This window comes from Syngnathus floridae, chromosome 15, assembly GCF_059516105.1.
Source record: "Syngnathus floridae isolate MCC-2025c chromosome 15, RoL_Sflo_1.0, whole genome shotgun sequence".
Classification (NCBI taxonomy): domain Eukaryota; kingdom Metazoa; phylum Chordata; class Actinopteri; order Syngnathiformes; family Syngnathidae; genus Syngnathus; species Syngnathus floridae.
In genome coordinates, this window is record NC_142427.1 from 629,182 (window position 1) to 640,294 (window position 11,113).

Consider the following 11,113-nt stretch of genomic DNA (forward strand, 5'->3'; position numbering starts at 1 on the left):
GAGGATGCAAGCGTCGCGCTCCCTCAACTCGCACATCAGGGCTCACTTCCATTGGTCCACGGCGCTCCTAAGCTCTTCTCTCTGATCCGCCGTCAGCACGTCATTCACGCCAGCGTGGCTGGCTTTTTCGCCGTCCGTGGCGGGGCAGTCCCGCTGCGGTAGCGCCTCGTACAACATGGCCTCCAGCTCCAGGATCCTCTGGGCCGCAATCCTCGTCCATCAGTGGTCCGGCGGGAGATTTGAGGGAGGCTTACCTTATGAGCCTGGTCCATGGAACACTTCCTGAAGTCCAACTCTTCATCCAGGTAGCCCTTCTGCTTGCAGAACATAGAAGAGCCCAAAGGCACAGCGTCAACAAGCTTCTTTCAGCGCAAAGCCTTCCAAAAGTCACATTTGAGCCGCCGAGTCTCGTGGAGTGCGAACATAAGGAGTTCGACATACACTTACGGCGTTATAGCCCAGGATGTCCAGCTTCTTCATCAGATCACTGATGACGATGTCCGGGGGAAAGGCGCAAGGAGCAATGTAAGGTGTTCTGGGACCTCGGGTTAAGGTTAGGGTTGCGAGGGACGCCTTACGTACGCTCACGCCCTCGGCCTCGCAGTAGATCTGCAAAGGGCTGAGGCCGTCTGGGAAACGGACTTGCAGAAACTTCAAGACGGGGGAGCGCCACTCCCTCTCCTGAAAGGCAGAGGCATGCATCCGTCCGTCCGTCCGTCCGTCCGTCACATCTCTGGCCTCAACACGCTTGTGCGAGTCTTCCCACCTCCAGCTCCAGGATGCGGAACTCAAGCAGTTCGTTTTGGTCTCGGATATCCTGGATGTGCTCTTTCAGACGCGCTTCTTCCGCCTCCATCCGCCTGACCTGAAAAGACAGTCAGACCTCATCTGCGGGGCTTCCCGACGGGTGTGACGCCAAGCGACTCCGCCCAGCGCCTTTCTTTCCGTCACCTTTTCGGCCAACTGCTGATTGCTCTGACGCAGCAGCTGCTTCTCCTCCACCCACTTGACATTCTAGAAGAGACAAACGCGTGGACAGCTTTGGAATGTTGTGTCATTTTCATCCACAAATTCTTTGGTTGACTGGAAAATGACATTTGCTTTTCTCCGCATTTTCCCAGCCACATTCGGGGGGGGGGTTGGTCCAGTAATGCCAGACGAATGAGTGACTGAAGAATGTAGCTATTTTGTCTGAGAAAAAGGTGTGCTCATTGATGAGCTTACCTGTCCTTGTTGCTTCAGCGCTGACTCCAGATCTGCTACTCTGCTTTGATAGTGACCCATTTCTACCATCAGCTTTTCTCTGGTCTGAAAGGAGGAGGAGGGAGGCTCCTCCTCCTCCTTTCAGACCAGAGAACACCCGAGGCTGGGTGAGAACGGGGAGGCTGCGACCCGGCCGGGGGTTGCGGGAAGGGGCGCCACCTTGATCTCCTTCTCGGCGTCGTAGTCCCCTTCGCTGGTCTGGGCTAGCAGAGCGTAGGCTCGTTGCAGCGCTTGATATTCTTGCGTCAGCTGGCGGTAGCGAAGCTCCGCCTCTTCATGCACACACCAATGCAACACAGCACTAGTACCAGAATCAGTCAGACCGGCGACAAAGCACCCGCGACGCAAAGACGAGTCCGATTCCAGGCTGAAGAGGAATGTTTGGTGCCAATACGCTGGCAGAAATGGCGGGCTACCTCTTCGGGTTCCGTGTCGGGGGTTCTGTCGGTGTGAAAAGACAAGGACGATCCGTCCGAGTCCACCAACACGTCTTCGTCGTAGCCGTAAAATGTTTCGATGACCTGCGGGCGCGGAAGCAAACATCTCTCTGAACAAACTGAAGCGACACCTCACGATGAATCGACGAGAGGAACGATAGCGAGAAAAAGGCCATTTCATCTTGCGCAACACCAAGCAGCCGCAAACAAACAGACTCACCTTGCAGGACCTCACGCTTTGTTCCTCCTCAGAGATTCTCGACGTCGGTATCGTAGCAGCAAATCTCTCTCCTGTCGACACAAATAATCCGCCTTTGAGATTCTTTGGATGCAAAGGGAACGAACGGCTCCGGCGCAGAAACAAACGCGACTCACAATGACATTTCTGACATGAGCTCCTGTCTCCAGAGCCTGAAAAACACGTCACCGGCGATGATTGGAGGGACGCTCGTCTTTTCCAAAAGTGACAACTACAGGGTGTGTCAGGGTTTTCCAGATTATCTTTATCGTATCATTATGTTGCTTTGACTTTGACTGCAACCTGTAATAAATAATATTATTTATCCCTTATTTATCCCTATCGCTTATCCCTTCCTACACAAAGTCGTAAAACACCCCTTGCTATGTTTTGACTAGAGGTCAAGGGCTTCCTCTATTCAATCCACTCTTACACCCACCCTGTTTCTCTTAATTAAAATGCTCGTGCAGGAGCCGAGAGTCAGACTTCATTCGTACAACGGATGGACTCTCCACCTGCAGGTGTCCAAAAGAACTTACTTGTCTCCCGTGTGGTTCTTGCAAAATAAGTTGGAGCGAGCGCAACTCTAACAGGGTGCATTTTGCCACTAGCTGCCTACGGACAATGATGTCGCGCTCGCGGCTCATGGTTGACGGGCTGAGCAGCCGGGCAAGTCCGTCGTTTTCAGCGCACAGCGAGTGGCAAAGGCGCTGACAAAACGGGAGCTTTGAGCTGCTGAAAACGGCAAAACAAGTCTAAAGCGTGTTCAAACGCGTGCGCACAATGCTCCTGCTTGAAAGGTCGGAATTTAAGGGGCCAATTTTTTGGATGGCGGCCGCCGGCCAAGCTTTGGACGGAAAAGGTTTCCTGGCGACAGCGAGCGAGCGTGGCGCTGCCGTACGTGCACCGAGTCGCCTGCCTGAAGACCTTGGACAAGTCGTCGATGATGTGCCGCTGCTCCACAACTTGAAGGAACTCCATTTCACCGTCCTGCTGGCCGCAACCGCGGTCCAGGTCATTGAGCGAACTAGGCCTTCTCTGTGGAACACAAATGCAGTGGACTCTGTTGGCACGCCGCCGTTGTCCGCGTCGACTTACCAAGCTTGCCATCTCCTCGTTCTCCTGGGTGACAAAGCGCACTTTGTTTTCAAGGCGACACAGCACCAGCGAGAGTTCTTCATTCTTCCTGCTCAGGCGTTTGTTTTTGTACAGGAGTGGCAGAAACTGGCTTTCTGTTTCTCTCAGTCGCTTTAGCTGCAAGCATGAAGTGCGGGATGTGAAAGACGCACAACACGCGGGCCAGAACGTATCCATTCCTTTTGCATCGGTTTGAACGGAATCGTGGCTTTGGCTCCCAATAAAAGACATCTACCAGGCAACCGACTCGACGCGCCGCTCAACTAATAAGCAAGCGCAATGGGTGCCTCGCTGGATGGCGCGCATCAAACGTAGCGCAAACCTTCAAGCGTGCCGTCAATAAATTACCAGTTCATTGCGCTCTTCAGAAAGCAGGGCGTTTCGATCCTCCAGGTTCCTGATGACTGCGCTGAGCTCAGCGATTTTCAGATGAAACCGTCGCGTGTCCCGATCCTCCTGAGACTGAAAACGCCCCGCAACACACACACACAAGCACTCGTTCAAAGTTCAAAACTGTTTTTGTGCTACCTTCCTCCAGCAACGAACTAAGTCATGCGTACTGCAAGTGTGTGATGAGGTGGCTTACGCAATGAAGAGGATTGCTAGTAGCGGCGTTGACCCCACTTCCAGGGTAGTTTAGGCCCGCCCTTTGGGAATCCCTCAGGGCAGCGATCTGCTGCTCGGCAGCCTGAGTCTGCAGCTGAAGGCGGTGGACGTGGCCGGCCCCAGGGCTTCATCCAAAACACTAACCGCTCTGTCTTTCAGCTTGATCTCATCCGTCTGGATGTACAAACGGGGAGCGCTCAGGCAGGCGGGCAAACTCATTTGCCAGAATTGTGACAAAAACAAAGAGAGCAACCGGCCAATTTTTTTTCTTGAATCGACTGGAACACCTTTGCTGTGACAAAAGCGAAGCGAGCAACCGGACATTTTCTTCTTGTGAAATAGAATAGAATAGAATGCCTTAGGTGTCATTGCACTGCAGGTATACAACGAAATTGGGAACATAGCCACGCACCGCGCATCTGATCAGTCCTACCAGTCGGCGGATCTCCCTCTCGCAGTCTCTCTTGGTTCGGCTCAGCTCCTCCCGATGCTGGTGATGAGCCGATCGGAGCTCGGCCGCTCGGGACTGCCAGGCCTGCTGGGCCGCTGCCAGGGCTTCTTCCGCGCTCCTGGTGGAGGCGACACCGCTCGGTCTCCCGACACCGCCGCGTCTCCTCCACCTCCGCCAGCAAAGCGCCCCCCCTCCTCACCTGAGCAGACATTGCGCCACACCGGGCCGTTGAGACCGCAACGGAGCGCCGCGACGCTTACTGGGGACAAGCTACACAATACGGTAGCGGCCGCATCGAAGCCCGACGTGGCGTGCGGATAGTCAGACACGGATAGAGCGGATCACCTTGTCCATGGAGCCGTCCCTCAGGCTGAGGACCAAGGCATTCAGTCGCTGGATCTCTCCATCTTTGATTTTGATCACTCTCATCAGCTCCATTTCATGCTGCCGCAGTAATGTCTCCCTGGTAATGGCTAACTCTTTCTGCTTCTCCTCATGGAGTTTGCTTTTGAGTTCCGTCATGGCGGCGGTGGCACGGTGGTGCTCCGCCCGCAGGTCCTGACTTCTCTCTCTCTCCAGACAGCTGACCTGACATGACTTAGACTTAGACAAACTTTATTGTCATCTTGTCTGCACATGGTGCATACAAAACGAAATTCCGTTGCATACGTCTTACAACAAAGTAGTGATATTGCAGTTGAATAGAAGTAACATATCCTATGAAAATATATATATATACATATACTATATATATATATATATATATATATTAAAAATAAGTATAAAGTGCAGCAGTGATAATTATGCAATAGTGCAAGTAGGCAAAACAGTATTCAAGAGTGTGCAGAGGAATGCTAAACCATGTATTAAACTTCTATTTAAAGGGTTTATACAAGTTCAGTAAAGTTGGTAGTGCGAGATAGTGCAAGATAGAGGTCCGTAGTGTCATAAAGTACAGTTCTGTGAATGTGTGATGCAGAGTTCAGTTTAGAGCTCAACAGTTCTAGTGTTCAACAGTCTGATGACAGCAGGGAAAAAGCTGTTGCAGAACCTGGTGGACCTGCAGCGGATGCTGCAAACCTCTTCCCAGAGGGCAGCAGGGAGAACAGTCCATGGTGGGGGTGTGATGGGTCATTGATGATGTTACGGGCACGGGACATGCAGCGCTGAGATGAAATGTCCTGAATGGAGGGAAGAGGAGCCCCTATGATCCTCTCTGCTGTCCTCACCACTCTCCTCACGTTCTTCCAATCGGAGGCGGTGCAGCCTCCACACCACACAGAGAGACAGCTTGTCAGAATGCTCTCTATGGTGCTCCTGTAGAACGTCCTCATGATGGGTGGGGGCAGGTGGGCTCTCCTCATCCTCCGCTGTAAGTACAAGCGCTTCTGTGCCCTCTTGACCAGTGCCGTAGTGTTCATAGTCCAGGTGAGGTCTTCTGTGATGTGGACCCCCAGGAATTTGGTGGTGCTGACCACCTCCACAGCTGAGCTGTTGATGATCAGTGGAGCGTGGTGAGGCTGTTTTTTCCTGAAGTCGACGATGATCTCCTTCATCTTCTCCTCATTCAGGATCAGGCTGTTTTCTCTGCACCAGCCCACCAGCTGCTCCACCTCCTCTCTGTAGTCCAGGTCGTTGTTGTCTCTGATGAGCCCCACCACCGTTGTGTCGTCTGCTGACTTCACGATGTGATTGGTGGTGAACCTGAGGACGCAGTCGTGTGTCATCAGGGTGAACAGCAGGGGGCTCAGGACGCAGCCCTGAAGGGAGCCTGTGCTGAGGGTGATGACATCAGAGGTGTTCTGTCCGACCCGGACTGACTGAGGTCTGTTGCTGAGGAAGTCTAGCAGCCAGTTGCGAAGGAGGGTGTTGAAGCCCAGGTGTTCCAATTTTCCTACCAGATGCTGTGGGATGATGGTGTCAAACGCTGAGCTGAAGTCCAGGAACAGCCTCCGCACATGGGTGTTCTTCTCCTCCAGGTGAGCCAGGCTCAGGTGAAGAACGGAGGAGATGGCGTCCTGAGTGGAGCGGTTTTGCCGGTCGGCAAACTGGAACGGGTCAAATAATAGGGGGAGTCTGGAAACGATGTGACCTTTAAGCAGCCTTTCGAAGCACTTCATCATAACCGGAGTCAGTGCAACAGGCCGGTAATCATTAAATGAGGTGATTTGAGGTTTCTTCGGCACCGGAATGATGGAGGCAGTCTTAAAGCACGCCGGCACTGTGGCTTGGCCCAGCGAGGTGTTAAAAATGTCTGTGATGACCCCAGCCAGATGACTTGCACATTCCCTGAACACACGCCCAGGAATGTTGTCGGGGCCAGGGGCCTTACAGGGGTTGACTCTCCTCAGGGTCTTCAACACATCGGCGGAGTCAAGGCAAAGTACCTCCTCTTCCTGATGGGGGACAGTTTTAACTGCTGGAGTGCCGTTTAGTGCCTCGAACCTCCCAAAGAAGTTATTTAGACCATTTAGAAAGTCAGCATCAACTACACCCACCGGGGGGGGGGGGGGAGAGTGAGTTGTAGTCTGTAATCGCCCGTATGCCTTGCCACATACTCCTGATGTTTTTGACGTCGTGGAAACGATCCTGAAATTTTCGACTGCGGTCTCGCTTCGCTATCCTGATGGCACGGTTCAAGTTGGCTCTCGCTGTCCTCAGTGTCTCCTTGTCGCCAGACTTGAAGGCAGAGTTCCGCGCTCGTAGCGTTTGACGTACCTCCTCAGTCATCCAGGGTCGTTGGTTGCCCCGGGTGATGATATTCTTAGTGGTGCTGACGTCCTCGGTGCATTTGTTGATGTAGGCTGACACAGTCATGGCACACGCATGTCTAATCTACATCGGGAAAACTGGGAGGGAGGGAGGGAGGCAGGCAGGGAGGCAGGCAGGGAGGCAGGCAGTGTCTGTCTGTTGAGGTTTTCACCTTGTTCTTCTCCTGCTGAAGTTCTAACTGGACGTCCATCAGTTTGGTTCTCAGCTCGTCATTGGCGGCCTGAAGGGCGTCCGTTCGCTCCGCCTTGGCCCGCCCTGCCGGAGCTCGTTTGGACATCTCTTACTCGAGTCTCGCCCGGTCGTCAGTCAGAGATCACAACATTTGTACCTGGAGAGCACAAACGCAGCGCTGTTTTCCACTGGCTTCGAACTCAACTTCAATCGGTACCGTAACTTACAACATCATAAACATAGAACTAGCTTGACTTATTCATTGAATAAATGCATTTGGTTCTTCAAAACTGCATCACGCAACATAGCGTGACCGAGACGGCCGTTATCCACCTGCGTGAAGTTATTTGGTGAAATGAATGAGATGTTTAAGACACCATCGTTCTGTCTCTATGTAGATGAAGGGAAATAATCGATTGCTGAAGGTCCAAAGGTGTTGTGATAAACAAATAAACATATTAGTGATTAGTGACATATTTGTGATAAACATATTAGGCAGGATAATCACATATGTTAACGTGACTGCCCACACTGTATTTATTTATGGTTATTTGTTAAATCGAGTACTGTTAGACATGAAATAGGAAGTGTTTAACATAAATGGAAGACGAAAGGGGTACTCACCATTGTAGCTCCTGCTGGTCAATGATACGAGCCTCTTCTTGCAGTGGAAAACATACAGCCAACAAACACCGTGGAACCTAAAGGAATGAAATTAAACATTAACATTTAGCCTCAACCAACATTCACAGATACAACGCAACGCAAACTACACAAACGTAAATCTTTTTAAACACAATGAGTTGTACTTACCGTGTACGCTCTAGACGGTCCACTTGCAAGCAGAAAATAAAGATATTTCTGTTGATAATCGTCGTGTTTGTATCCGGTGTCTCGCTCAAGGCCATTGCGCCCACAGATTTGAATTTTGGCGAGAGTTCAGCCTATTGACGTCATTTCCGCGGTGTAATACCCGCATATCTGAAACGGCAAAGTTAAGAGTAGAGTTAAATAAAGTTTTTAGTCAACGCAATAATTTACAACCGTTGACCAGTCGAAATAATCGTCGAAATTTGGCGTCTGTGGCTGGAAGCAGACGCCGAGTTCGACATTCCTCCCAAACGCCACACTCCCTCGCTTTTCAGGGCTAAAAAAAAACAGTTGTAATTACCTTGTACGCTCTAGACGGTCAAGTTGCAAGCTGAAAACAAAAATATTTGCCTTGTTAGTCATCGTGTTACTAACCGCTGTGTCTTGTTTGCCAGAATTGCCGCTTTCCTACTTCCTGTTGCAAGCCACGCCCACGGATTATAATTTTGCCGTGAGTTCCGCCTATTGACGTCATGTCCGCGTCACATGACTGCGACGTAATATTATCTAAAACTGTTTGTGCGGTATTGTGTTGTTCTGTGCGGTATTGTGTTATTCTGTGCGGCGTCGTGTTGTTCTGTGCGGCGTCGTGTTGTTCAGTGCGACGTCGTGTTGTTCAGTGCGGCATGGTGTTGTTCAGTAAGGCATGGTGTTGTTCAGTGCGGCATGGTGTTGTTCAGTGCGGCATAATGTTGTTCAGTGCGGCATGGTGTTGTTCAGTGCAGGATGGTGTTGTTCAGTGCGGCATGGTGTTGTTCAATGCAGGATCGTGTTGTTCAGTGCAGCATAATGTTGTTCAGTGCAGCATGGTGTTGTTCAGTGCGGCATGGTGTTGTTCAATGCGGCATGGTGTTGTTCACTGCGGGATGGTGTTGTTCAATGCGGGATCGTGTTGTTCAGTGCGGCATAATGTTGTTCAGTGCGGCATGGTGTTGTTCAGTGCGGCATGGTGTTGTTCAGTGCGACATAATGTTGTTTAGTGCGGCATAATGTTGTTCAGTGCGGCATAATGTTGTTCAGTGCGGCATGGTGTTGTTCAGTGCGGCATGGTGTTGTTCAGTGCGGCATGGTGTTGTTCAGTGCAGGATGGTGTTGTTCAGTGCGGCATGGTGTTCAATGCGGCATGGTGTTGTTCAGTGCGGGATGGTGTTGTTCATTGCGGCATGGTGTTGTTCAGTGCGGCATGGTGTTGTTCAGTGCGGAATGGTGTTGTTCAGTGCGGCATGGTGTTGTTCAGTGCGGCATGGTGTTGTTCAATGCGGCATGGTGTTGTTCAGTGCGGGATGGTGTTGTTCAGTGCGGCATGGTGTTGTTCAGTGCGGCATGGTGTTGTTCAGTGCGGCATGGTGTTGTTCAGTGCGGCATGGTGTTGTTCAGTGCGGCATGGTGTTGTTCAGTGCGGCATGGTGTTGTTCAATGCGGCATGGTGTTGTTCAGTGCGGGATGGTGTTGTTCAGTGCAGGATGGTGTTGTTCAGTGCGGCATGGTGTTGTTCAATGCGTCAGTGCGGCATAATGTTGTTCAGTGCGGCATGGTGTTGTTCAGTGCGGCATGGTGTTGTTCAGTGCGGCATGGTGTTGTTCAGTGCAGGATGGTGTTGTTCAGTGCGGCATGGTGTTGTTCAATGCGGCATGGTGTTGTTCAGTGCGGGATGGTGTTGTTCAGTGCAGGATGGTGTTGTTCAGTGCGGCATGGTGTTGTTCAGTGCGGAATGGTGCTGTTCAGTGCGGCATGGTGTTGTTCAGTGCGGCATGGTGTTGTTCAGTGCAGGATGGTGTTGTTCAATGCGGGATCGTGTTGTTCAGTGCGGCATGGTGTTTTTCAGTGCGGCATGGTGTTGTTCAGTGCGGCATAATGTTGTTCAGTGCGGCATGGTGTTGTTCAGTGCGGCATGGTGTTGTTCAGTGCGGCATGGTGTTGTCCAGTGCGGCATAATGTTGTCCAGTGCGCCATAATGTTGTTCAGTGCGGCATGGTGTTGTTCAGTGCGGGATGGTGTTGTTCAGTGCGGCATGGTGTTGTTCAATGCGGCATGGTGTTGTTCAGTGCGGGATGGTGTTGTTCAGTGCAGGATGGTGTTGTTCAGTGCGGCATGGTGTTGTTCAATGCGGCATGGTGTTGTTCAGTGCGGGATGGTGTTGTTCAGTGCGGCATGGTGTTGTTCAGTGCGGCATGGTGTTGTTCAGTGCGGCATGGTGTTGTTCAGTGCGGCATGGTGTTGTTCAGTGCGGCATGGTGTTGTTCAGTGCGGCATGGTGTTGTTCAGTGCGGAATGGTGTTGTTCAGTGCGGCATGGTGTTGTTCAGTGCGGGATGGTGTTGTTCAATGCGGGATCGTGTTGTTCAGTGCGGGGTGGTGTTGTTCAGTGCAGGATGGTGTTGTTCAGTGCAGGATGGTGTTGTTCAGTGCGGCATGGTGTTGTTCAATGCAGGATCGTGTTGTTCAGTGCAGCATAATGTTGTTCAGTGCAGCATGGTGTTGTTCAGTGCGGCATGGTGTTGTTCAATGCGGCATGGTGTTGTTCAGTGCAGGATGGTGTTGTTCAGTGCGGCATGGTGTTGTTCAATGCGGCATGGTGTTGTTCAGTTCGGGATGGTGTTGTTCAGTGCGGCATGGTGTTGTTCAGTGCGGCATAATGTTTTTCAGTGCGGCATGGTGTTGTTCAGTGCGGCATGGTGTTGTTCAGTGCAGCATAATGTTGTTCAGTGCGGCATGGTGTTGTTCAGTGCGGAATGGTGTTGTTCAGTGCGGCATGGTGTTGTTCAGTGCGGCATGGTGTTGTTCAGTGCGGCATGGTGTTGTTCAGTGAGGCATGGTGTTGTTCAGTGCGGGATGGTGTTCAATGCGGGATCGTGTTGTTTAGTGCGGCATGGTGTTGTTCAGTGCGGCATGGTGTTGTTCAGTGCGGCATGGTGTTGTTCAGTGCAGCATGGTGTTGTTCATTTCGGCATAATGTTGTTCAGTGCGGCATAATGTTGTTTAGTGCGGCATGGTGTTGTTCAGTGCGGGATGGTGTTGTTCAGTGCGTTATAATGTTGTTCAGTGCGGCATGGTGTTGTTCAGTGCGGCATGGTGTTGTTCAGTGCGGCATGGTGTTGTTCAGTGCGGCATAATGTTGTTCAGTGCGGCATAATGTTGTTCAGTGCGGCATGGTGTTCAGTGCGGGATG

At 51.6% G+C, this 11,113-nt stretch overlaps 1 protein-coding gene across 1 annotated transcript; it reads right to left on the reverse strand.

Moving 5' to 3' along the window:
• Nucleotides 1–387: 387 nt before the first annotated feature.
• LOC148385819 (janus kinase and microtubule-interacting protein 3-like) lies at nt 388–1,985 on the reverse strand. The gene is made up of 7 exons (XM_088399459.1): nt 1,921–1,985; nt 1,680–1,784; nt 1,423–1,533; nt 1,225–1,341; nt 952–1,014; nt 767–865; nt 388–681 (listed from the first exon to the last, which is right to left on the reverse strand). The coding sequence occupies exons 4-7, from the start codon at nt 1,291–1,293 to the stop codon at nt 388–390; spliced, it is 525 nt and encodes a 174-aa protein (XP_088255585.1). The 5' UTR covers nt 1,294–1,341; nt 1,423–1,533; nt 1,680–1,784; nt 1,921–1,985.
• Nucleotides 1,986–11,113: the final 9,128 nt, after the last annotated feature.

Bases quoted from the DNA above. Each gene is read 5' to 3' on its own strand.
- LOC148385819 (XM_088399459.1), bottom strand. From the start codon at position 1,293: ATGGTAGAAATGGGTCACTATCAAAGCAGAGTAGCAGATCTGGAGTCA. The intron at 866-951 runs GTGACGGAAAGA...CTGTCTTTTCAG, and splicing joins ATCAGCAGTTGGCCGAAAAG to GTCAGGCGGATGGAGGCGGA. The intron at 682-766 runs GTGGGAAGACTC...TCTGCCTTTCAG, and splicing joins TCCGCATCCTGGAGCTGGAG to GAGAGGGAGTGGCGCTCCCC.